The 25,241-nt window shown below is 39.7% G+C and overlaps 1 protein-coding gene across 1 annotated transcript in view; it reads left to right on the forward strand.

Annotated features, from left to right (window-relative positions):
- The window catches only part of TG (thyroglobulin), a 149,068-nt gene that overhangs the window by 36,952 nt on the left and 86,875 nt on the right, over window positions 1-25,241 (forward strand). Inside the window, exons 21-35 of the mRNA XM_069005512.1 lie at window positions 324-473; window positions 1,976-2,146; window positions 5,745-5,867; window positions 7,566-7,681; window positions 8,306-8,414; window positions 9,589-9,786; window positions 11,747-11,914; window positions 12,448-12,513; window positions 13,217-13,297; window positions 15,419-15,556; window positions 16,633-16,809; window positions 17,779-17,890; window positions 18,406-18,485; window positions 20,060-20,203; window positions 22,853-22,918. Of these exons, the coding sequence (XP_068861613.1) occupies window positions 324-473; window positions 1,976-2,146; window positions 5,745-5,867; window positions 7,566-7,681; window positions 8,306-8,414; window positions 9,589-9,786; window positions 11,747-11,914; window positions 12,448-12,513; window positions 13,217-13,297; window positions 15,419-15,556; window positions 16,633-16,809; window positions 17,779-17,890; window positions 18,406-18,485; window positions 20,060-20,203; window positions 22,853-22,918 (1,899 nt within the window). The remainder of the gene's footprint in view (window positions 1-323; window positions 474-1,975; window positions 2,147-5,744; window positions 5,868-7,565; window positions 7,682-8,305; window positions 8,415-9,588; window positions 9,787-11,746; window positions 11,915-12,447; window positions 12,514-13,216; window positions 13,298-15,418; window positions 15,557-16,632; window positions 16,810-17,778; window positions 17,891-18,405; window positions 18,486-20,059; window positions 20,204-22,852; window positions 22,919-25,241) is intronic.

Consider the following 25,241-nt stretch of genomic DNA (forward strand, 5'->3'; position numbering starts at 1 on the left):
TCAGGCCTGGACTTGGCCTTTCCAAAGGGCTTCATGTGCACTAATTCAAGAACAGGTTTAGGGTGATCTGAGAAAACAGATCACAGCCTATATTCCTATCATTGATGAGTTTAATGATCACTTAAGAAGTGCTTACTTTGTTATACTTAGAAATACATATATTAAGAGCTTGAAGCCTATGGGAAATCTATCAGCATTATAAATAAATAAATATACACACACACACACACACACACACACACACATATACCCACACATGTGTGTGCAAATGCCAGAACTGGTTGAATTCCAAACGAGTAATGAGGTGATTGTTCTCTTTGCAGTTGTTTGTCCTCCGGGCAGTTATTTCCAGGACGATGAATGCATTCCCTGCCCTCTTGGCTACTATCAGTATCAGACAGGACATTCCTTCTGTATCAAGTGTCCTGTGGGCAAAACTACCAGCTCCTATGGGGCAATCAGTGCTGATCACTGTAAGTTGAACTCATTTTTTCCATATCCTTTATATTCTGGCTTCAAATAACTAATGATTTTTTTTTTTATTCATCTCTAAGTTAAAAAAAACCCGACAACCTCCCTCTGGGGCTTTTTGGATGGATATGATTCCTTCTGCATACATTCAAAAGCATTTTACAAAGTACAAACTGTCTGGTGTTGTGACCAAAAATGCATGAGAAACAAGTGGTCAGTCTCATCCAGGATGTTGTGATTCCTCTAGACATGTTCGTTGTCCTCAGGAATTATATCTGAGTGTTCAGTATCAGTAAGAAACTTCTTATGCAGTTCATTTATTGGCACTTTCATGAACTCTAAAATAGTCTTGTTTTGTACAGCTCTTTCCCCTGCAAATACAAACACTTCTCACAAAGCAATTATTGAAATGTTCACTAAAACTGGTGAATTCAGCTTAAATGATTTGTTTTTTTCATGCAGTTCTGTACAGAAAATCAGTTATTAGGTCCAAATTCAGTTTTGTCTACAGAATTATCTTATATAAAAATAAGATAAAAGTAAGAGTACCAAGAATGGGCTTCTTGGGAGTGTCATTGAGTATATGGTCTACTTTGTTCTCTTTCAACCTATTTGTTCTCTTAGGTGGGATAAACCCCCCATTTTTATTGTGATGTCTCCTAACATCAATTAGCTCTTTGCCTGCAGTTGTCATTCTTCTTTTCCCTGTGTGTTTCCTGGGTAGGTGTTGGACTTGTGTTCTTAAAAGTTTGCTCCTTAGGGTTTAAAAACTTGTACTTGCAATTTTCTTTGCTCCCTGCCTGGTTTCACTTACCTTTGTGCTGCACCTCTGCCAGCCCTCTCCAAAAGCCAGGTTACACATTATCTTCCTACTTTCTTTCATTCCCTGATGTCTCCTTGCAGAGTCTGAAGAGTTTTTCTGAATTAATTGCTGTGATAGCTCTTCTCATTGCTCACAACATTCCACAGATCCACTGCAGCAGGCATTGTATGAAAATAGAGTTCCTCCTCTGTACTTTGCTTTACAGTACTGGAAATACATCAACAGAGATTTGATGCATGACAGAGAATCCAAGAAATGTTTGAAACACAAACTGAAGTAGCAACAAAGCAGTGAGACTACCATACTTTAGAGCATGAAACTCGGTGCAAATCATAGCTTAATTTTCAGTGAAATCTCTGCTGTGCTAAGGGGACTTTTGTCCTACAGCATTGATCATTGTCTTACTGCGTTGACAGGACCAGTGGCTGCACAGGAGGTTCCCTCTGAGCATCAGAAATGTTTTTACTATGAGAACAACCGAGCACTGTCTCAGGTTGCCCAGGGAGGTTGTGTACTCCTTTTCCATCTGGAAATGGTTCTGGGCAGCCCAGGTGGCCCTGCCTGAGCAGGGGGCTCTGACCTTATGACCTTCAGAGGTCCTGTCCAGCCTCTGCCATTCTGTGAAACTCTGTGGCAGCATTATCAAAGCTCCTTTTTCCTTCCCTTGCTCACTTGTAACAGGTGTCACATCCTGCCAGAGCAATGAGCAGGGCCTGCAGTGTGATGAAAGTGGCCAGTATAGACCTTCCCAGCAAGACCCTGACACCAAGAAATCCTTCTGTGTCAACAGCTTTGGAGCAGCATTGAACTGGACAGAAACAGAGGATCTGCTTACAGATGACCAGTGCTTGGGTAAGTGACAGAAGGATATTTTGGATATGTTTTACCCCACATAGGTGAAACCTCCTTATGAAGAGATTAATCACTCCACAGCTTATGGGGATTCACTGTCCCATAGTTATTCACTTTCCTATACTTGTGCCCTCTGCCTTAAGCCAAATTCCTCCTTGGTTTTGCATTTCTTGATGACACTGGGGAAGTTATTTCTGGTAAGGGAAGAGAGAGAAGCAGATTTCCTGCACTCTCAGATGGCTGCCATCTTTTGATATGTGCTGACCTCATGCTCTCTGCTTGGAAAAACCCAAAAGAATAATGAGAGGGCTAATGAGAACGGAGCAGAATTATTAATTTCTTTGTAAAATTATCCCTCATCATTATATTCATGGGAAATAGACTATTTTCAGCGATGACCTCACAGCCACAACATAACATCACCCTCTAGGCCCCTGCTGTAAGGTATCTGACTTGGGGAACACATCCTGGCAGGCTGGGGGAGGTTACTTCTGCTTGAACGCAGCTGTTAAGTGCTGGTTCTCAAGGATGAAAAACTTGAAAAAACAAAGAAAGTAATCTATCAAACAGTCCCCAGACTGCCTGCAGTAAGATCTAATTACTCCTCTCAGCCTCAAAGCTTTTGCTTTTTCCCAGAAGTTTTTATATGCTCATCATATGATTGGTATTGAATTTAATGGAATATTCTGTTTAGAAACTGATGTCATGGTGTGCTTTGAGTTAGACAATGTCTTATGACAAGTGTGATCAGTGGAAGGAGTGTGAACTGAAAGTCCTCGGTTGTGAAGAGGTTGCAAAACTATCTTCTCTTAAAATAGCTTTTTTCCCCCACTAAGCTATTTCCCACTAACTCATTCCCACTAACTCATAGACTAATCATAGTCAGGAACCTCAGGTGAAAGCCTCTGTTGCCCTCAATCACAGGATAGTTGAGATGTTTCTCTGGGGAGAGGACTCAGGATCTCAATTCTGTTACCATGAATCTTTCTGCTTGGGAATTTCTGCCTCTCCCTAGGGTGGAACAGTTGTAGGTACCTGTACTTGTTTTTGTGGAGCATGCTAGAAATATCACTACAAATATTTATGACTGTTGAAAATTCAAGGTTTAAAAAACCAGCAGCAATGTATCATAGAATCATAGAATGATTTGTGTAGGAAGGGACCTTAAAGACCATCTTGTTCCAGCACCCTTGCCATGGGCAGGGATGCCAGCTAAGAATCAGGTAGCTTGGGGCCCCATGAACACCTAAGAAATCTGTTTACTTGGTTGGGTTTTTAAATAATAATTTGCTAATTTATTTTTTTTTTCTTTTAAAGATCATGCTGCATTTCCAGAAATCATAGTGCAAAGTGAAACTGTTTATCTCTATTTTTACTTTTCCCCCCTGCCTCTGCTATTTCCCTTAACTGAATTCAGCACACAGCAAGAGAGTAGGGGCTGAAGGCTGATCTTGCTTTGACAAGAGGCAGGCACTTGGGAAGTGTCACCAAAACCCAGCTGGTCTTTGGTTTTGAGTCTTCAGACGGAAGAAGAATTGCTTTGTATGAATGCACAGGAATAAGCTGTAACAACCATGGCTCATTATTATTGTTGTCTCTCTTGTTATATTTTAGGCCACTTAACGTTTACACTTAACATTTATTATATGAGGGTTGGGACTAGGTGATCTTTAAGGTCCTTTCCAACCTAAACCATTCTATGATTCTGTGATTACAGCAACAGAAGGACCTAGAGCTTTACTCTAGTAATAAGTGAGATAGGGAATTTCTGCTCTGCACTAAGCCTGTGAAATGATTTTATGAGTGCAATTTTTTAATCTATCTTTGAAATAAAAAACCACAATTCAAGAATTTAAAGAAAGGCAGCTTTCCTATTATTTTTTCAATGTTTTCAACTTACTGTTTCATAATGCTTTCTATTTTTTCTCTACTTTTCTTCCATATCATTGTATTGAATACATATTGTATTCAATAACATGGGAGAAAAATAGAGAAAAAATATTTTCTCTTCAAAATGGAGAGGTGGGATGAAACCAGAATTAGGGGGGGAAATCAGAAGAAAAGAAAGAGAGTGTAATTTTTTAAATTTGAATATTGGAATAGACATGAGGGCAGTTTTTAACAAGGCATCACTGCACATTTCAGATGCAGAAGGGATTCAGTTTCATGCAGAAGTTAGCTAATGCTCGTATCCAAGCTGGAGTGCAAGGATTTTCTTGTGCTAACCATTTGACAAACCCATGTGGGTTTCTTTCTGAGCAGAAATGATGGTTTTATCAAAAGCACCTGCTGACTCAGCCCTGACAGTAGTAGACATTTGCTTCTGATTTAGCCCTGACTGTTTTTCTGTAAGAGTACAAATGCTTATTTGAAGAACTTATCCCTGACTTTTATTTTGTGGTTTATCCAGACCTTTCAGGGAGAGAGGCTGTGATCCTCCGGCTGGACCTCTGCGCCTGTGAGCCCAGGGGAAAGAAGGGCTGATCTTCCAGCTCTTCCATGGGCAGATGTCTCCCACAGCTAGGATCACACCAAGGCTTCTGCTTTTACCCTTTTTAGGTCTAGGCCAGGTGTTGGCTGCAAGGAGCCTGAGGTTTGCCTTCACTTGGGTCCTTTAGAGAAGTTTGGTCACCAAGGGATGATGCTAAGTCACCACATTCTTCTCTTAATCACAGAATGGCTTGTGTTGGACGGGATCTTAAAGATCCTCTACTTCCAACTCCGCTGCCACAGGGAGGGTTAATGTGCTGTGCTCACTCCAGTGTTCTGGTGTATCAATCTGTGGCCACACTGTGCCCAACCCCTTGGTAATACAGGTAGTAACAACCTCAGCAGGGTGGTGGTGGCACTGTGTGTCCCTTCACCAGTCTGTAATCCTCTTCAGGGCACAGCCAGGGCCAAACCCTCTGGAGCCTGGATTAAATTCCTCACCCCATGACCTTTGGGGTTTGCATCTCTAGACCCCATGAGCTTTTCTCAGTGTGTGAACAGTGCTGCTTGTCAGACTCCTCGCACACAGGTGCAGTGGGTCCAGTGCAGAGGGAGCAGATAAAAGGGTTTGGTCAGTAAAGTGACAGTCAGGTTTTAAAAGTGGAATGCAGGAGTAATAAAGCAGCATGTAGGACATACTACCTTGGATATCGCTCTGGGCCTGAAATCAGTGGAGATCAGGCTGTTGTGTTTCTGGAGACAAGTGATAAGGCTCCTGGATTTCTTGTCTAACCAAGTGCTGTTGGAGCTGGCTCTTGTTTCTGTGACTGTTTTGTAGAAAGTTGGTTCCCCCTTTGACTCAATAGTTCATGAACAAGTAATGAGAGATGGCAGGTCTGCTGCTGGAAGAGAAGCCTCACTGGAAAGTAAAATCCCAGCCCACTCCTGGCTAACTGATTTTTAAAACATCTTGTGACTTTTTTTTTCAAAGCAGAAATTCTACTCTCATGCCAGCCGTCTCCTGCATGATCTGTGAGGTTATGGTACATCCTTCAATGAGCAGACCTCTCTCCCCACAGAATTCTTCAATTTCTACCTAAAATCTTTGTCTGTTTGCAGTGTGGGAACTGATAATACTACCTGGTTGGGTCTTTTTTGTCTTTTTTAGTGCTCAGAAAGTTTGAAAGAGTTCCTGCCTCCAGCCTGATTTATGGATCAGAACAAGCTCAAATTCTTCAGTCTCAGTCATTTGGGGGAGACCTGCAAAGTACATATTTTCAGTGCATTTCAGGTGAGAAAACTGAGAAAAGCTGGAGAGACAACACTGACCATCATGGAAAATAATAATCTTTTTAAATGATGAGTTTATAGTTAAGTTCATAGATGAACTGTATGTTCTGCAGTTTGGCACCAATTCACTGCAAGGTATTTACAGCTTTTGGTGACCTTGGTTCAGGGTAGAGATCAATGTTTCTTTCAGAAAGAAGTCTTCTGACTTTACATACCATTTCAGACAAGTCATCTGACTTTAAAGCCAGTTGGTGTAGTTTGCAATATGGATGAGGACTGAGATTTAAACCAGGAAACATTCATCAGACTGTGCAGATGTGCAGACAAAAGAAGGATTAGGTGTTCAGGACATATGAAAACCAAGCTTTTACCTCTTCACAAATTACCTGATTGGCACATAAAATGCTTACATCAGAAGGGTATTGTAAGGAGTGCAGAGGTATTCTTCTGCCAAGTCTTACAGTCGATATAATATGTTGCATCTGGTTTTAGTTGGTTCAGAATCATCTCAAACTAAGAGGAATCACCACACTGATTTCAGGGTGCTTTGAGTCAGTCTCACCTTGTGTCTCCTAAGGCTCACACTGTGAAGGGAGGCAGAGGAGATATGTTCAAAGTTAAACCACCCTGGCAATAATAACACAGATGTCCTGTTTGTAAGGCACATAGCAAAATTCTGACTAATCAGTGGCTTTGTGTCACTTGCCATGGTCTAGCTGGAGCAATCACCTCTCCTGCTAAGAATTGAATATGTGAAGCCTTTTATGTGTTACTAGAATGATCTTCCTGCACCAGCTCATCCTGGCTGTATACTGTTAAGATTTCTTGCACCTTCCCCTGCAAATGGAGACCTTCAAAAGCAAGACACTGAACTGAGAGATCCTGAGAACGAACCTGGGGAGGAAATCATGCCCCTTTGCCAGCCAATCTGATTCCATGCTCATAGCTGTATTTTCTTTATAAGTTATGTAAATGGCAGCACTATTACAAAGTATTACTGCTGGAGTGCCCATTGTGGGGTAAGGGTTTATCTTTCCCTCTCTTAGTCCATGTAAAGTCAAATAGCTCAGCTTGCGTTTCTGCTGATGTTTTGATCTAAGTTGGTTGATTTTACACTAAATACATTTGGAAAGTGTTTCATTTGTGCTAGGAGCAAAGCTGTGGGAGTAAGTTAATGGTGAAAGTGTCAGGGCAGAAGGATCTTCAGCCACTCCTAAATCTGGAGGGGATGGCTGTTTCTCCCTTACAGTGGCCCGGGGATTGCTGCAGGGACAGCCAGCATGATTGAACAATTTGATGCTTCCCTCCTTCCTATCACTCCGATATCTGTCACAACCTCCTTGCCATGGGGTTACTGTACCAGGCAGATTGATGTGTTGGCAAAGTGGTTCATGAGAGTCCTGTCTCAGGCAAAATCATCCAGCAGACTTTAAATATTTGGTGGCTGTTTAGACCTGTCTCCAATGTTTATATCATCAGGTGATGAGCAACTTTTTGCATGAATTTAATTAAATTTAAAATCCTTAACCCTCTACTAAAATAGTTGAGTACTAAAGTTCATTTAGCTAATTAAAGTCATGTGCTTGCAGCCTGATAGACATATGGAAATCTAAGTAAACCGCAGTAAGCAGTGGAATTAGTAGCAAACATTTTGCATGTGAAGTGCTAGGAAACATAAAATTTCTTTCCTGTTTTTCAGGCTGTGAGAGAGAAGATTCCTGTGGCTTTGCAACTGTAGCTCCTGCTGGTACCGAAGTGCTCTGTGAATTATACAGCGCTGCTGAAGTCAACTTCAACTGCACCACCTCTGGACTGGTAACATCATATAATCATATAATACATGTTTATCATAGTGCTGTGTGTTCAATGTAAGTAGACAAGATCACAGAACAAAGGCAGGCTCTTACCTGACCCTTGGACAGTGCTCTTCCCTATGGCAGTAATAAATCCATGTAAGTTGGTAAAGAAACTACACCCAGATGTTTCCAGAAATGACATCTGAATACCTCAGTGTTTGGTTGAAACATCACACAGCACTGTTATTCCATCAGACAGGATATCAGGTTGATTTAAAAAGAGGGTTAATCTCGATAGTCCAAACTGGAAGTAGTCAGGTTGGTGATCAGGTCACCTGAAACAATCATACTTTTTGAGTCCCTTCCTCTAGGCCAGGGTTTGAATTCTCTGCTCTTTATCACTGTACTGTTTTCCTATTCACTACTTTCAAACAGCAATGTGTCATTGAGGAGATGAGATCTCAGTTTGATAGAGTAAAAAATGTCTTTATGAGATAGAATAAAAAATGTCCACGTGGAGTTGTGCTGTGATAACCTTTGTGGGTGCTCATTCCTCCCCACGAGTTTCTTAATAAAGAAAATTCATTTAAGGAGAGGAAGTCAATTAGGTTGGATTATTTAGCTTGCCTGTTTTCTCTCCCAGGTGCAAGGTGTCTTGGGTAACCCTGCTGCCACTAGCATCAGTGGCCTCAGCTGCTTGCTTCGTGTCAGGAACCCAGAGGGAGATGCACTGATGGTCTATTTGAAGAGAGGTACCAGATGTGAATCACTCACCTAAATCTGACTCTGTGCCCAAGCTGGTAGTTACTTCTGTAGAGGAGCATGACTAAATGTGGGGAGCATCTTTGTTTAAGAAGACACAACACTTTTTAAAGCTTGACGTTTAGTGACAGTCAAGAAACTTCATCAAGTCTTCCCTTCACATTTTGTTCCCTAGAAATAAGGAATACAGCTTTTTTAAGCCATTTGGATGGCTTTTCCCAACCACTAGTCCCATAAAAACTCGAATTCTTTCCAATATATTGTCCTATTCAGTTCTGTTGTGTTGTGATTTCTCTTTATTAAGCAGTTTATTTGAATATAGAAGGCATTATTAATGACCAGCTTGTACATAATTTAACAGTTTGCATTACTTTTGATTGTGAATTGTTGTAGTAATATACCAGCCAAGAAATAAACTGCTCTCCATGAATCCCAAAACATTTCAGCTGAACTAATGAATGCATGAGACAAATTTTATTTATTTATTTATTTATTTATTTATGGCCTGAGTGTGGCTGATAGCACCACATCCATTGTGCGTCCAGCTTTAAGCCTCATGCCAAACTGGAAGCAAGATAACCAAATGCAGAATGCTGCAGGGTTTGAGTCAAAACTCTCTGCTCTCACTGTTTTCTTTGTACTTTCTATCCAAGACTCTGAGTCTCTATTTATTAGTATTAATAAAAATAAGGATCTAAGTCTCACTTGAAAAAAAGACAAGTCCCCAAGGCTTGTTGCAATCAGTGTAATCTTGTTGATACCAGATCTACTCTAGATTTCTACATCCAAAATTCTATGGCTCATGCCCTCCTAGTCAGCAGGAGCCTTAATTGGCCACATTACACATTTTACCTTTTAAATGAGATAAGTTTATTTCATTTTTATCTGGGAGTTACTAACAGTGCTTGAAGGTGGAATATTGCCAACCTTACTGCATGCATCAGTTCAGGAGCTCTTTGCTGGCCATACATTACGACCAGCTACTCAAGAATAGTGGCACCAAAACATTTGATGATCTTGTATTGCTTCTGAAACTCAAAGTCTAGAAAAGGACTTTTAAAACTGAGTTTTGATCATAAAACTTTCAACCAGCTCCAGTCTGCAAGCAATTCAGAAGCATCCCTTGAGCTCCTCTTGAGCTTCTTTCCCATTCTGTCTACCCAGGACAGGAATTTACCTCCTCTGGACTCAAGGCCTTTGAGAGGACTGGCTTCCAGAATGTGCTGTCTGGTGTGTATCGCTCTGTGGTGCTCCCGGCAGCCGGCACATCCCAGACTGATGCTCAGCTGCTCTGCAGACAGGAGTGCAGCCGGGACTCCTGCTGTGATGGATTCATCCTGAGCCAGCTCCCCCTGGATGGAGGTACCTGATCAGGTTTCCTGATTGCACAGGAAAGAGTTCTGCTGTGGGAAACCAATGCTAAATGAGTAGAAGTCATTGCTGGACACAGTACCCCCACCTTTGCATCATACTGGTGTCAGCAGCCTGTCTCTACATCACTGGCACTTATTGGTGTTGTCAGTGTTTGAGTAATGCCCAAGACATAATCTGTAGCAGTAGAGATAAAGACCTGAGGTAGCAACCTGCTCTTGGAACAAAATGGACATTTTGAAGGGCTAAACCTGACAGAGTTCCAGCAGTGTTTGGGCAATGCTCTTTGGAACATGGTGTGACTCTTGGGGCTGTCCTGTGCAGGGCCAGGAATTGGACTCAGTGATCCCTGTGGGTCCCTCCAACTCGGCCTATTCTCTGTGAGTGTGTGACATCTCATCCTGGTGAGATAAATCATTCTGAAAACACCTCTCTCTGTACTCAGCACAGCTTGGTGGCCAGAAGGTGGTGCCTTTCAGCTGATGCAGAAGTTAAGAAGGTGCCTCCAGAGTTCTTGTAGTGCAAATGGAAATCAGCTCCCTTTTAAGAGCAGGAAAAAAGGATGCTAAACAGAATTATGTTATATTAGTGCATGCAGGAATGCTAAAATCTCCCAGGTCTGGGTGTCTAGCTAGGACAGCAAGTGGGAGTGGGATGGATGGAGCCTGGCAGAGGTGGGACTTGGGCAGAACCAGATTTTTGCCAGCAAGTTTAAGCACTTTATGTCAGTACGCACTTTTTATAGTTTAAAATTCACATGGTACTGACTTTCCCCTTGGAGATGCATTTCCTGTAGGAAATGTGAAGTTCTAAATGACATGCCTCAAGTATTTAAGATGGGCTCTATCAACAGCCAGGAGTTGGACTTAAAGATTTTTGTGGGTCCCTTCCAATCCAGGATATTCTATGATTCTGTGAAATCCAGGCATGTGCTAGTGGCTGCTATGTGACAAGCACTTATCCAGTTTGGAGTGGAAGCTAATCCTAAATTTATGAAAATCTGTGAAAATCTGTCACAAATTATCTGTGAAAATTGTCAAGAAGATATTTCCAGAATTTTTTTTTGTTTTGGCATGTCATAGTTTTTTACATCAAAATATTCTAGATGATCTTGTGAAGTCCATTTCTCTATATATTTACCATCAGATTGTGGATTCTCTCACTTGTGAGTGTAGAAGGTGAATGTTGTAGAGCTCTCTGTTTAGTTGGTGTGACCTATTTGGATCACTACTGCAGTTCAGTACTGCAGATCAGTACCAAATGCATTACTTGGACTTAAGCATTAAAAAAAAGGAAGGAAAAGGTAATATATTCAATATCTCATGTACCCAGTCCATAAAAACAAACTAGAGAGGGCGTTGTAAAACCTTAGAAGTGCCTGAGCTGTGACAGCAAGTGCAAAGCAAGAGCTGAGTATTAGAAGTTATGGGAACAGATACCAGAACATGTGGCCGTAAACTTGCTGGTCCCTCGACTCACATCACAGTGCTGGAGGAGACTCAGGCCTGGGATGACTGAAATCAGGCACCAGTTCAGGAAACCATTGCAGTAAAAATATATAAGTGCTTTTTTTGGTTCAGAACCTGAGACTGTAAGACCATCAAAGGTTTGGATGTGTCTCTGTGGTGCTATAAAGTGCTGAGAACATTGTTGGGTATTATCAGATAATACTATTATTTTATTAGGTGATAATAGTATGTGTTTGAAATCTCTGAAAAACAGCCTACAAATATTTAGTTTGGGTGTGAGTAGCTAACCTTAGCACTCCAATTTGAACATATGGCTCTGATTTGCTTATTTGGGTTTTTTTTTTTGGTAGAGAATGGTATCTCTCTCAGTGTCACAGGTTCAGTTGGCACTTAAAGAAATTATTGGGGGTCTTGGATGAAAAGCTCTGTATAGGTGCAGAGCATTAGTGGAATGATGCAGCTGTGTCTTTGCCTGCCCCTAGGTACCATTCTGTGCAGTTTGCTGAGCTCCCCAGATGTGCTGATCTGCAATGCCAAAGGCTGGAATCCAACACCAACCTCAGCCATGGGTGGGATGTGTAACAGCATGAGCTATGACGAGAAGGAGGAGAGGTTTTCCTTCAGCCTGGGAGGACAAGTGTTCAGTGGAAGTATGTCAATGAATTACCTCAATTTACATTAGTTCTCTTTAATTGTTGTATAGACTCTGCCTTATTCACCAACCTGCTCTTGTACTCCAGTGTTTTTTTCAAGTTAATCCATATCACAAGAGAATAAGAATTCTCTGACTGGATGCTTTGTTAGATAGATGGACCTCTCACATTTTGCCACGTGAACATTAATGGAAGTCAAGACTGTGTTCAGTATGTCACTCTATAGTACTTCCAGCATTTAATTCAGGCAGATCCAAGCCAATATTCTGAAAGAATGGTGAAGTCTGGAGCAAAGATAAAAGGGGAGATGCTCAGATCTGCATGGTAAAAGCAATGATGGGAAATTCAGTAAAGTTTCTCACCCTGGACCCAGACTAGCCCCATGACACCTGGGACCTTCTTCCTTAGACTTTTATACTGTAATTAAGGTGATGCATAGTCTAGTGATGTGTTTTCTATGCCATTTCTGAACATTTAAAAATATCTGTTTAATTTAAACAGCTATTCTAACAAAATTTTTTCTTTAATAGCTTCTAAGTTGGTGGAAGAGGCAGAAAGAAATTTCTCTACCTTTCAGGAAGTTTACCTGTGGAGAGGTAAGTTATCTCACAGAATTTCTTACAAAAACTTATGATGAACTGTAGGAAGTGGCAGCTGTCTATTCTATAATGGAAGTGTCATTATCACTTCATTTGATTCTGTCCAAATTAAGACACAACTCAGAAGTCAATTTTGGCAGGAATGTATAATCTGGAGTAATTCTTCTACTGTCAGTTTAATGAAATTTGAGTAAATTCTTGTGTCTGAGAACATGGCTTATTACTTTTAATACCCTTGATATCATACAGACACCTGCCTTTGTCCCATCAGTGTCCAAGTACCATAGTAATTTGGCACCTTAAGCATAATTACATGGGTTATGTTAATTAGCACAATAACTGCATTTTTTTTTTCTTTATGAATCCTACCATGTACATGGCAGAACCTGCACAAATGGTTTGTAATAATGCTTTATAAGTGCACACAGCCTCCAGAGCATTGATGCTGAATGCAGAGTGATTGAGGATGTGACATTTACTTTTGTCATCCAAACAATGCATTTTGGTTTAGGCTTTCCCCAGAGATATACAGACATGGTTTTATTCATTCTTGATTCAACATTTGCTAGAACTACCAAAGAAGTTTTCCTAAGTGATGCACTTCATATATTTGTTAAATTTTGGGAACTAGGAATTATCTTGTCTTGTGAAAGAAAGATAAAGGGAATTACTCTGCTCTTTGATTCCTGTTTCATTCCAGACTCCGATATGGTCACCCGAATGAAAACCTCTGTGTGTGAGGCTGCTGCTTTGAAGACAGAAAACGACCTTGTGTTATCAGGTATTAGAGCAATAGCAGACAGAGAAGGCAGCAGAAGACAGCAGAGAAGGGGTGCAGAATTTAACCAGAAAATATTATATATTGCCCCATATGTTCATAATTATATAGGTATTACAAAGTCCAGAGGATTTCTCTTAAGAAGGAAGTCTGATACAGGTTTTGAGAAAGAAGTTCAAAATGTAGGCCTGGCTTTATGTTTTTTTACCTTCCCAGGCCAGGCTGGAAATGAAAGTGTTAAAATGTTCTGTGAAACATGTTCTTTCAGACTTACTGAACTGGAGAGACACAGGAAATATTATTTGGCTAAGAAAAAATGTTACATAAACCCAGGAATGAAATCCTTGGCCTGGGTACCTGGGCGTCTTTACTGCTCCTGACAGTATGGCTGTAAATATGATACTTAGAGAAATCCACAATGAAATTGCAATCACAAGAGTTTCTTCCATGCATGATGGCAGTGAGGAACCTGTGAACTTCTCTTTGCTCCTTTGTTATTCCAGGGTTTGCTCTTGGTTATACTCAGTCATGCATAGGCCCAAAATAATTTGTAGGAAGTTACTGGAGTTCATTTGGGCCTTCAGCACCATAATCCTAAGAGAAAGTGAGCAGTGGAGTTTGCTGAGAGCACCTTGTTTCATCTTTAATGAACTGCAATCTTTGTTGAGGAGTCTTGATGAATGTTTGAGGACATGATTTAATATGTGCAAAATTCTAAAGGAAGTGAATTGCTGATTTTGCTTATGAAACTTGAAAGGAAGGTAAAGTAAATAAAAAACCTAAAAATGTCCATTTACCTAGCAGTGCTCCTATACAATTAGGGGTATTTTAAAATAGACTTAAAAAGAGAGGGAAAAAAATTCACTTAATACGGTTGGTGAAATTCTCTTGCTTTTACCTGCTAAGGCATGAGTGCAACCCTCAGGGTTCTTCATTTACCTTGCTGGGGCTGATGATATCATTAAAACCTGCAGTTATGCAAGGAATGCAGTTTTTACCTCCATCCCTAAGTCTTATTCTTGACACCAGCTGTTTAAGAGAAACTGAAGGTTGAAGTTATGACTTGAGAGGTAACGGGAATTATAGGTTACCTTTTTTAGGAAGTCGTGAATGCATCTGGGAAAATGTCTATAGAGCTATTATGACTTGATAATAATTTGTGAAACACAGGGTAACGTATCTTTTCTAGTTTCTGATAGAAAATTCAAAGCTACAGTGCATTTCCAGCTTGTCAGTAGGTGCTTCAGCATTTCAACAGCAATCATCATCATGTCTTTACTTTCCCTTGTTTTCATTATGGTCTGGTTGTTTCACTGCATGTAAGATTAAGCAACACAGTATCTCACAATGTTGGAACTGGGGATGAGACCTGCTGATGGCATTTGATAAATAATAATGTGTTTATGAAGAAATTTGTAAGAAATCAGTGAAGAGCATCCATCTCTTTTAATAATGGACCCTTATAGAAAGGGGATAAATTTGGAAACGGAACAAAATAGCTGTGATTGATTGTTTCAGAGGGAGCTGAGGAGATATAAATAATTTCACACATGTCTAAAGGTCACAGGCAGGTGACAGAAAGGAGTTATTTAATGTGGTCTGTGGGAGCATAAGTTAGGGGAAATGAGGTTAAATGACTGAAATAGATATTAAGCTTGTCAAGAAAACTTTTAACACTGAGAGGTGTAAAAGCTGCTCAAGGGAATGTAATGAAACTGCTACATTTTGGATTAACAAACCTAGATCGATTAAGGAATTGCAAACTTCCTCTGAATCATCATGCTTCACTGTTGGGATATTGTGTTGCACGACAGAGTAGAGAGAACCCTCTAATTTCTACGAGCTGGGATTTTCATCTAGTTTTTGGATGTTGGAAATAGTCTGGAAGTGCTGTTTTGTGCAGCTGGAAGTGCAGCTTGGTGAGGAGGCATGGCCTACAGGAGAGTCACTGTGGGTGGACAATTCTGTTATTAAAAGCAGCCTTTGGTGTATTCTAGCCCTACAAAATGATTGCAGCTGTTTTACTGTGAAAGGCAGGATTTTATACATAAATAAATTTAATTCATTCCAGATCATACTTAATTTTTTTTGGTGGGATTCTTTGTTTGTTTGTTTGTATCTCAGATTCCACAAAGGATCTTTTCTACCTAATGGACAACAGCCAGATACAAAGTGACCAGAACAGTTCTCTCCCTTACCAGCAGTATTGGGTCTTCAGGCAGAAGTACTCAGCTGAGGAAGCTCTGCTTTGGTGTCTGACACGTAAGACATCTTAGAGACTGCTATTCTGTAGGGAATAATAATTAACTAAAAGCTTTTAATAGGTGTTATAATAATGATGAGTAGAAACTTTGGACTTTGAGATTTTATGTAGAAAACACCTAAAGTTTTCATGGAAATTGCCAATGGGGCCACCTGTTTCTTCCTTACAGTCTTTGCCTGCCATGGCATGCCCACAGTTCACCATCAGGGTCCCCCTGTCACGGGCAAGAGAAGTCAAAGGTGCAGCTTGGGCAATGCTCTGCTGTTCTTGAAATATACCCCTCCAAACAGGGACATGGCACAGTGGTAAAAGAAGATAAAAATGCAGATAGTTGGGGTTAATGGTAAAGTATATTTTAATGCAGTAAATGGAGAAGATTTTCTAGCTCTACCAGGAAGTCAGTTTAAAATTAAGCATTGACATACATGTTACAGGAGCCATTGCCATGGTAATTGAGAAATGGGTTTGACAGCTTTGGTTCTTTTCTGAAGATGCTCTATTACCCTGGGGCAAACTTCAGAACAAATTGCTACAAGCAAATGTCTTGAACAGTTGATTCTAGGAAAGTTATGTGTAATTTTGTGTGGTGCTTGAATGCTCCAGAAATATTTTTTGTAAAACGTTCCTAAGACATTGTAGACATTATTGTCCTTTTTATTTGTTGGAGACCATGACTGATGCAGAGTTATTTTATGATTATACAATTTGTATATCAGATTTACTAAAAAAGAAAGAGATCTTCATAAATTAAAATATTAAAGAGAGACCAATACATTGGAGTAATGTTTGTCACTGCTGGGGAATTTATCTTCCCATTTAGATGTGCTGTAACTCCTCCACTGTGCTCTCCAGGTAAACCTGCTCCTCTAGTGCCACTAGAGCCAGAATGTGTCCCTCTTTCTCTTGCACTTTTAATTAATTAAATTAATTAATTTGCACAATTATTAGGATAATACTGAAATTCTCACTTTTAGTTGTTTCTGGTGGATAGCTTTAAGTGCTCTGAAGACATGAAAAGGAGCAGAGAGGGAAAGGAAGCCTCGTGTGTGTAACTGTTCATGACTTTGCTTCCTAGGCTGTGCCCAAGAGGAAGAGTTTTGTCGAATGGCAGATCTGCAAAATGCCACAGACAAATACTTTGTGTGTACCCTCTATCCAGAGGCACAGATTTGTGACAGCAGCATCGACCAAATACCAGGAAACTGTGCAACTGTGCTGCCCTGGCAACCACAGACACTGTACCATAAAATAGGCAAGTTTTGATATTTGTGTGTATAATGTCTGCTCTCACCCTGGTAATGCAAGTCAGTGTTTTGGTTCTTGCTTCTGAGATAAAAAGTCTACATGAATGAATGAGTCCTGCGATGGGATGGTGCAAGGGCAGGTCAGGCTGTCCGGGGTGTGGTTTTTAATTTTCAGTTCAGAATGGAAATATATTAACCATGAATTTCACTCTCTCCAACTCAGCTATTCCCAAATCAGAGGGTCCGAGTGGATCTCAAATTTGTATACCAGTTTATAGCCCTTTTTATAATATGGGTGAAATAGGAATGTCATTGGAATGTCACAATCTACCATTAAAATTTCTATGGTAGCTAAATAATGCAAAAAATTGAAAGCACTAAGTGTAATTTTAAAATTTTTAAAATTATTTTTTAGGAAATGCAGAGCTATAGACATGTGGATTTTAACTTTTGCTCTTTGAATACTTGGGAAGTTCAGTGTTTTTCTCATAGGACATTTGTAAGGAAGCTGGACAAACAAGCCTGTTATCGCTGTACAGGAACATGTAATTTTACTGTGACAAATGTGAAGGTCCACTGAACTGCACTATTCAATCATGTCATTTTGGGGAGCCCAAAGGGCAGCATGGGTTGAATAATGTGTGAGCACACTGGAGTCTTCAAATCTGGAACTGTACCCCAGTTGAAGGCCTTGTGGAAGAACTAGCATCAATACAGATCTCACAAACAAAAGGCCTGGCTGGAAGTCTTGCCTTGGCAATGTACCTTGCTCAGCTTTCAGAGCCTTCACTTGGTGAATTTTTATTCATCTTCAGGCTTAACAATCAAAATTTTGCTGTTGTAACATAGAACTCTCTTTTAATTGACCAGAGCCCAGCATAGAAGTATAGACTGGACCCCTACTATTTGATTACTTGACCAGTATTTGTATACAACAAAGTTAAACTGATTTTTCCAATTTTGTTTTTTCCTTCCAGTCACTCTTAAAAGTTCTGTGAAGAGCTTCTACACACGTGTACCTTTCCAGAAAGTAACAGAAATCTCAGTGAGGAATAAGACTGACATGAGCAGAAAAGCTGTTTCAGATGGGTAGGACATGACTGTTCATTTGTTTTCCCTGGAATTTTAACCATGTCTAAAATTCCAAGGCCTTGTTATGCAGATAAAGGTGATCAGAAGTATTGATCCAAGAATTGCATTATTTGGGAGTTTAGTGAAGAGAAAAAAGCATATGGTTTAAAGGGTATTTATAATTGAGTTACTATAGAATTATTAATTATAGACATGATAATTATTACTTATAATGCTACAAATTACTAGCTGGCCAGTTAGATCTCTTAGTAAGAATACACAAAATCAATTTAGGCTGATATTTTTAGGGCAGATATCAAAATAATAATCTAAATTATTGGATATATTCTGGTAGATGTACTATGATCAAGCATAATTTCATCAACATATGGAAAATGTATGGAAGTGTGTGTGAAGTACCATACTGGTTCTTCAGCCTTATTGTGGAAGGCATCTCTACAGGCTCTCAGTGTATAGTGCCACCAAATTCCAAATGTCTAATGATGCTAAGGGTAATGTTTTTCCTTTCCTAGGTTTTTTGAGTGTGAACGTTGGTGTGATGCTGACCCTTGTTGCACAGGATTTGGCTTTTTTAATGACTCCCAGCTGTCAGGTATTTTTCCAATTTTTATTTTTAAAATAACTTTAAGTCTTTCTTCGTTATCCAAATTTTACCATTCTTTTGCTCTGAAGAGCACTTTAAAAGCCCTTTCAGATCTCATGCACCTCTATCTAGCACCTTTTCAAGTAACCATAACCATTTCTAGGAGTTCAGCCTAATGGCACATTCCACATTTCAGAAATTATTAAGAAAACTTCATGAGAATGAGTCCTTAAGAGGCTGCAGTTCCAACAGCATAAAATTCAAACTGATAAAGCTCCAGTTATTTCTCATTCATCAGCTTCTCTTCAAAAGTGTTGCTTGATTCTTAAACTCCAGTTATTTCTCATTCATCAGCTTCTCTTCAAAAGTGTTGCTTGACTTCTTATAGCGATTTTTACCCCCTTTTATGTTGTATCATTTTTCAAAGCCTAAAGGACTCTGAAATCTAAATATTACTGAAATTAGGTGCATGCAAGCACATAATGTCTGTGGATACTCGGGGGCAGTTTAGCCTTTTGGCTTTCTTGGTTGTCTGACCTTCTCTGCTCCCAAATTTTAGTCTTCTATTTGAAGAAGAAAATCTTCAGCTGGTGTTTAAAATTGGATAGCACCCAGGTCAAAGTCAATTAAATAGATTTTAATATTTTATTCCAAATTTAGATTTAGGCCACTGAAATGTGTAACTTTGTTTTTGGAAGAGCCATGTGCTGATCAACTCTCCCTGAGGTCATTAGGATGTGCTGTTTTTATAATTCATTTTGGAATTTGAAACACTTCAGAAATGCATATTTTTAATTCCTTTTTTTGTTGAGCAGACAAAATTTTCACTTGGTCAAAAAAATGAGTACCTTAGAAAATTAATCCAGTGTAGTTTAGATAAGAATTAATGTGCAAATAAAAAATAGTTGAAAGTTTTCATACCTCCTTATGATCATATGAAATATGAAGTCTTAACTGAATATGACATGGGGTTTCCTTAAATAGTTTGAAAAAAATTACAAATTTTAAGGCACCCAACATGTAAAATGGACACATTTTTAGTTTATCTGATTAATATTTAATATCTGTGACATTTAAGACATCCAGTCTTGGCACTCATATAGTCAAGAGAACTTTCAGTAGTGATTTTAACATGAGATAAAATCTTCAGTAAAACTGTGTTTCAAACCCTCCATTATTTTTCAGGAACAAAATTATTTACACTCAATTTTGAAAGAATTCTTACCTTCATATAAGTAGGGGACATTTTTCAACATACACACAGATTTTTAATTGCATTAACCTGAAAGGGCTGCTTGCTCAAAGAGCCCTGATCTTTGCTCAGTGGGAATCCTCTGTGACCTTGGATCATAATGGATTATAACGCTGGTAACCCACCTTCCCTCACACTGAATTCATTGGCATTTTTCAAAACTAGTTTCAATAACTTGGCAGATTTTAGGTATTTGCTTCCTTTGATTTCTAAGTCAATTGAATTTCATTTAACGCTCAGTGGAATCATTCTGTGTTGTCTTTCCTCACAACACTATCTAGAAAAGGGAATTTTCCCTCCTTATTTCTATAACCATGAATGTCCTTGGCAGGTGGAAAGATCGTGTGCGTGACTCTGAACAGCCTTGGAATCCAGACGTGTGCTGAGGAAAGAAGAAGTGCTTGGCACATTTCAAATTGCAGTTCACCAGATGCTGAAGTCAAAATACACCCATTTGGCTGGTATCAAAAGCCTGGTAAGTGATGCAGGACACATGACCTTTCTAACAAATTTCTGCACATTTAAGTTTATTATTTAGCTTCAGTGTATAAAAATTCCAGCTTCCAACTGTAGGACCCATTTGCAAGGACCACAAATAGAAAAGGCAAACAAGTATGTGCAAAGGAAAGAAAGGTGCAATTTAATATCCATTTTAATAGAAAAGGAATAGAAATACCTCAAAGATGTATAATTTATTTTCTTAGATTGTATGGGGCACTTGGGGCCAATGTTAGAATTCAAATATATTTTGCCTCACTGGACAGTCCTGGTCAGGAAAACATTATTTGTTTCTCACTCCTGGGCTTATAGTTCTATCATCTGTGTGGATGCATAACCTCAAAAGGTTTGGGCTTGCTATAGAATTTAAAATTCACTTTTGGCTGTTTTGGTAAAGAAAGGACCAACACCAAATTCCGAAGTAGCCCTGTATTTTTCAAGCAGGAAGAAACCATCATGTGTTTAAACAGAAGAGCAGTTATGAGAGGTTGGGATATTTCTGCAGGAGGAATCAAAACCCCTCCTAGTCAAGGCTGATTTTGTTTTCTGTGGAGAAACAAAAGGTTCATTTCTTTGTTGAAAACTTTAAATGGATTTGCCATTTGTCACGCTCCTTTTGGGCAGATCTAGATCTACTTTGTTAGACTTTGATTTTACATAACTGAAACAATAACAAAAACAATTACCTGCCTGTCTTTTTTCCCCTTTTTGGGAGGACAGCCTGTTACTTGGTCACACAGACCCAGCTCCAGAGCAGAGAGGCCCCATGGGGGCAGGTCTGGGGATGTTGACAGAACCAGGGAAAAAAATCTGAATGAGGAGTACTTTTTCCTGCTTTTACACTCCCTTAGTTCTTGCAGAGTAAAGAAGGGCTGATAGCTGAGACAAGAGGGGGGCACAAAGCATGGATATATGTTGTCCAGGGAATGTGATAGAAACATAATCCAGTTAAAGCTGTGTAGAGATTGATCAGATATTGTGGCAATACATTGTGTTTTACAGTGTTGATAAAGAAAACCTTCTTTCACACTCTGAGTATCTGAAATATGAACTCAATGTTGAGCTGTTCAAGTCCTGCACTAGCCCTATGCCCACAGAACCATCCGTGTCCTCCTCTCATGGGACAGCCCTTGATAAAGGGTAGAGACAGCATGGACTCACTATGAAAGCTGCGAAGGGGTGGGCTGAGGGTCTAGCACTGAGAGGAAGGGAACAGCAGCCCTGATAAAGCAATGGCAGCATCCTGATGTCAGGGGGAGTTGAGAGGCAGACAGGGGTAAGAGTGAAGAATAGAAGAAAGGTGGAGCAAAGAGGAGGCAGCACAGGTGTAGATACACTTCCCTTTCTTGGAATTGTTTTCCCCTTGTTGGCAAAGAATCAACAAAAAATAAAGGCTGTTTCTCACGTCATGGACAGAAGGATGATGAAGAGGAGCCTGGGGTATATGCAAAGTAGGGAGTGTTAGGGGAGACAGTGACATTTCCTTATGCATCAAGGGAGCTACAGATGTGTTTCCACCATAACATACAGCAAGGCACAGATGTTTATGCAAATGGAGATATTTACAGACAAAAATTTGTATCGGTTTTGCTGGTGAGTTGAAGGTCTGGGAACCAGGAAAAGGAACAAAAAGGTTCAGAGGCTAAAAAAGGAAAATGAGTGAAATCTAAAGGAGTGGTTCATTGTAGGCACTGGGATGTTAGCATGAAGCAGGGTCTTTGGTTTTATTCCACAGTCTTGTTTGCAGAAGGTATTTCTGTCTCCATGTTTCATAACAGGCTGTGTGAGCTGTTTGCTGCACAGCGCTGCCCATGAGCAATTTGATTTTGTATAGTCAGAGCTGCAGCTCAGTCAACAAGGGGCAGAGAGCAGCATTTGAAAGAGCTATGGATAGCCCCAATTCTTCACTGCTGTGAACAGGAAAACCTCAGAGTTCTTAGAAACAGCTATTGGTTGCATGCATGGGAAATACAAAGTGGAAGAAATTAACAGAAAATCAGATCTGTCTTCAGCTTCTGTAGGGATTGTCATTTATTATGTCTTAGTGGAAAATGTATAACTGATTTGACTAGCCAAAGTGTTTTACAAAATATGAAGGCACAGGGGAAACTTCATTTTTATTATTTGTGATTACAAAATATTTATGGGAAGTATTAGGAAATGAGAAGTTTTGTGTATAGAAATGAAGTTTTGTGTATGATGAATTCTTATTTGAACTTTAATTTGGAAAGTGTTGTGCTGAAAAAGGCCTTGTTTCAAATTTGTGTTTTTGAGAAATTCCAGTTTGCTGGAAGCAGAGAATCTCATGTCTCTCCTAATGCAGAACCACAAATACAAAGAAGGGTATAGAAAAAACCACAGAACTACTGAAATCAGTTGCTCATAACTGCATGTGAAAAGTGCTTGTAGGAGTGTTTACAAATACAGAAATTTAGGGAAGTCTGGTTCCCTGTATGAGTTACAAAGGTTTAGATAGCAAAGCAGCCCTTGCATCCTTGCTCTTGGTGTGGAGAAGATGCAACACCCAGATCCCAGAAGTAATGCTGGAAATACTGAGTGTCAACTGCATTTTAAACTTTCAAGTATAATTGTTTTCAGATATGGGTATTTTTTTTTCTGCTTTTAGCTGACTTGAAGAGCACCATTCCTAACCTGTGTCCACCTGTTAGTTTACCTCTCAGGCCAGAAAGTGGTAAGTGTATTTATGTATTAAGCAAAAAATAGCAAACAAAAAGCCCAACCCCCCAAAAAACTTCAGTAAAAATCCCCCCTCCTCTATTTTGTACATATTGCTGAAAGACCACACCATAATGAAATGTTTGTGTTCCCCATGAGGTTACTCATTTAGGTGTTTACTCATTTTCGATAACTGTGTATAATTTAAATGAAAGAACTGTCATATCCATGATGCTGACCTAATTTCTCATACTCATCACCACACGAGAACAGTGAGACAAAATAGTTGGCAGGATTGATGAAGAAATTTATTTATAAGCGTGGATGTCATATCACTTTCCAGATACGATGAATCTTACGGTACTCACATGTGGTTTTTGAAAAGTGGGTGGACCCTCTTAATAAATGAAACTTAACTGCTGTCTTTCAGGGCTTTGTGTCTGTGGCCCCCTAAAAATATATGCAAATCCTCAGCAGCTACAGGCTGCCCTGGCGTGTCCTTTCCAGAAATACACAGCATAGCAGTGAAATGCTATGTGTAACAGAAAGGAAGAGGGTGGACTACTTATTAGAAAACTCAATTTAACCCTGCAGTTATACTGAAATTAAGAAATCACTTCCATCTCTGCCCTTGATTTTCTGTTTGATCTGAACAAATACTTAATCTGTTTGTATCTGTCTTTCCCTAAACCATATGCAACTGAGCATGCAGGAGACTTGATATTTGCAAAGATTTTCAATATTGAGTTCAGAATTTACTATGATCTGTTTTATCATCATATCTGTAACCACCAGTCATGATCAAGTTCAGTCTACTTTTTGGTAGCATTTGTACTTTTTAAATGATCATTTTAATGTAATAGAAGGAAAACTCCTGTCTTCGTAGGTAAGCAAAAATAATTTTTGTGTGAAACACTTTGAGGAGCTGGTAGGGTAGGCCTGGTGTGCAGGTTGGGCAATTCAATTCCTTTGCAAACTGTTTTTCCCATGGGATGTGGAAAACAATTTCACTAAAGCTTGCCTCCTCCCAGATTCAAGCTTGGTAGTAATTTTCTTATTTTCCTTTTACATTTTTCTAGCTTGCTTAAATCTAGGAAAATAGTGACCTAAGCAGCACTTAAGACAATCAGGAAATTAGGTCTTTCTGTCATTTGCTTTCAACTCTAAAGTCTGCCCAGAACAGTAGCCCCAGCAAGTGAGGTGCTCATCTTTAATAACAACCCTGATCTATCATGCCCTTTTCCAGGTTATCTTTCCAAAGGCAGACCAACTAGGGATGTCTCTGGTTTGCAGAGAACTGGTTAAGCAACCCCAGCAAGCTGACCCTCCCACAAAGATGAAGGATTCTGGATTAGAGTGGTTGTCCTGGGGAATGATAGCAATCAGAAGTCACTGAATTACAAAAAGCACATCTAGCTGGGAGTCAAATTAGCACCAGTTTCCTGGACACTTTGGGGCTCTGACACCCGTGGGTGGAGCAGCACATTCAAAGTGCAACTGGACACCCTCTGTCCTTCTTATGTTCTGCCTCATTTCAACAGTAAAAGTTCCAGCCTGGTTATTTAGGTCAGATTGTTATCTGGGCTGCATCACCAGAGGTTCTAGAAAATTTTCAAAAACATTGCTTCCAAACACTCTATGATTGTATGTTATATTAATATGTGCTATAGAAGATTATTTGTTTTAGAGTTGAGCATCACAGAAACGGTAGCATTTACTGAATTTTGTACATTGTGGAAATGTTTCTACATGAGGATAAAAAATTGCTATGGCTGCTCTGTGGTAGCCAGATGGTGAGTGTGAGAAAATGTCACTATTTAAAGGGTACTGCCATGAGTAGGTATGTATGTGTGTGCATGTAAACATATCTATACATGTGAAAAATGCAAATTTTTTCATCGAAAGATCAGAAAAATACTTATATTTGCATACCTTGCCAGAAGGCTCTGTGAAATCATGAAGTTGATGTTATGTCCAATCCAGAGCCTGAGTTAACTGAAGCACTATTAAGGCCTACATTTCACTGACAGGTAATGCATTGACTGCCTCATTTCCCATAGCCAGTTTGCAATGCTCAGGACAAAGTGCCCAGCACTTTGCTTCCTCCCATTTGCAGTCAGGATGCAGCTCCATTCAATATCTGTGGTGTTTGCAGCCCCGGTGTGTTGTGAAGAAACCCAGATGAGCAGACTTACTTTCAGCCTGGTGGGAAGTAGATGTTTTGCCTGTTTTACTCATTGTTCTTCTCAACAGAGAGGGTAGAGGTGTTGTAGGACCATAAAACAACAGAAAGATCTCAACAAGAAGCCTTTCTACAAGTAGCAAAAGGAAGGGTAGGG

The sequence above is a fragment of the Aphelocoma coerulescens genome, chromosome 2, assembly GCF_041296385.1.
Source record: "Aphelocoma coerulescens isolate FSJ_1873_10779 chromosome 2, UR_Acoe_1.0, whole genome shotgun sequence".
NCBI classification, from domain to species: Eukaryota; Metazoa; Chordata; class Aves; order Passeriformes; family Corvidae; genus Aphelocoma; species Aphelocoma coerulescens.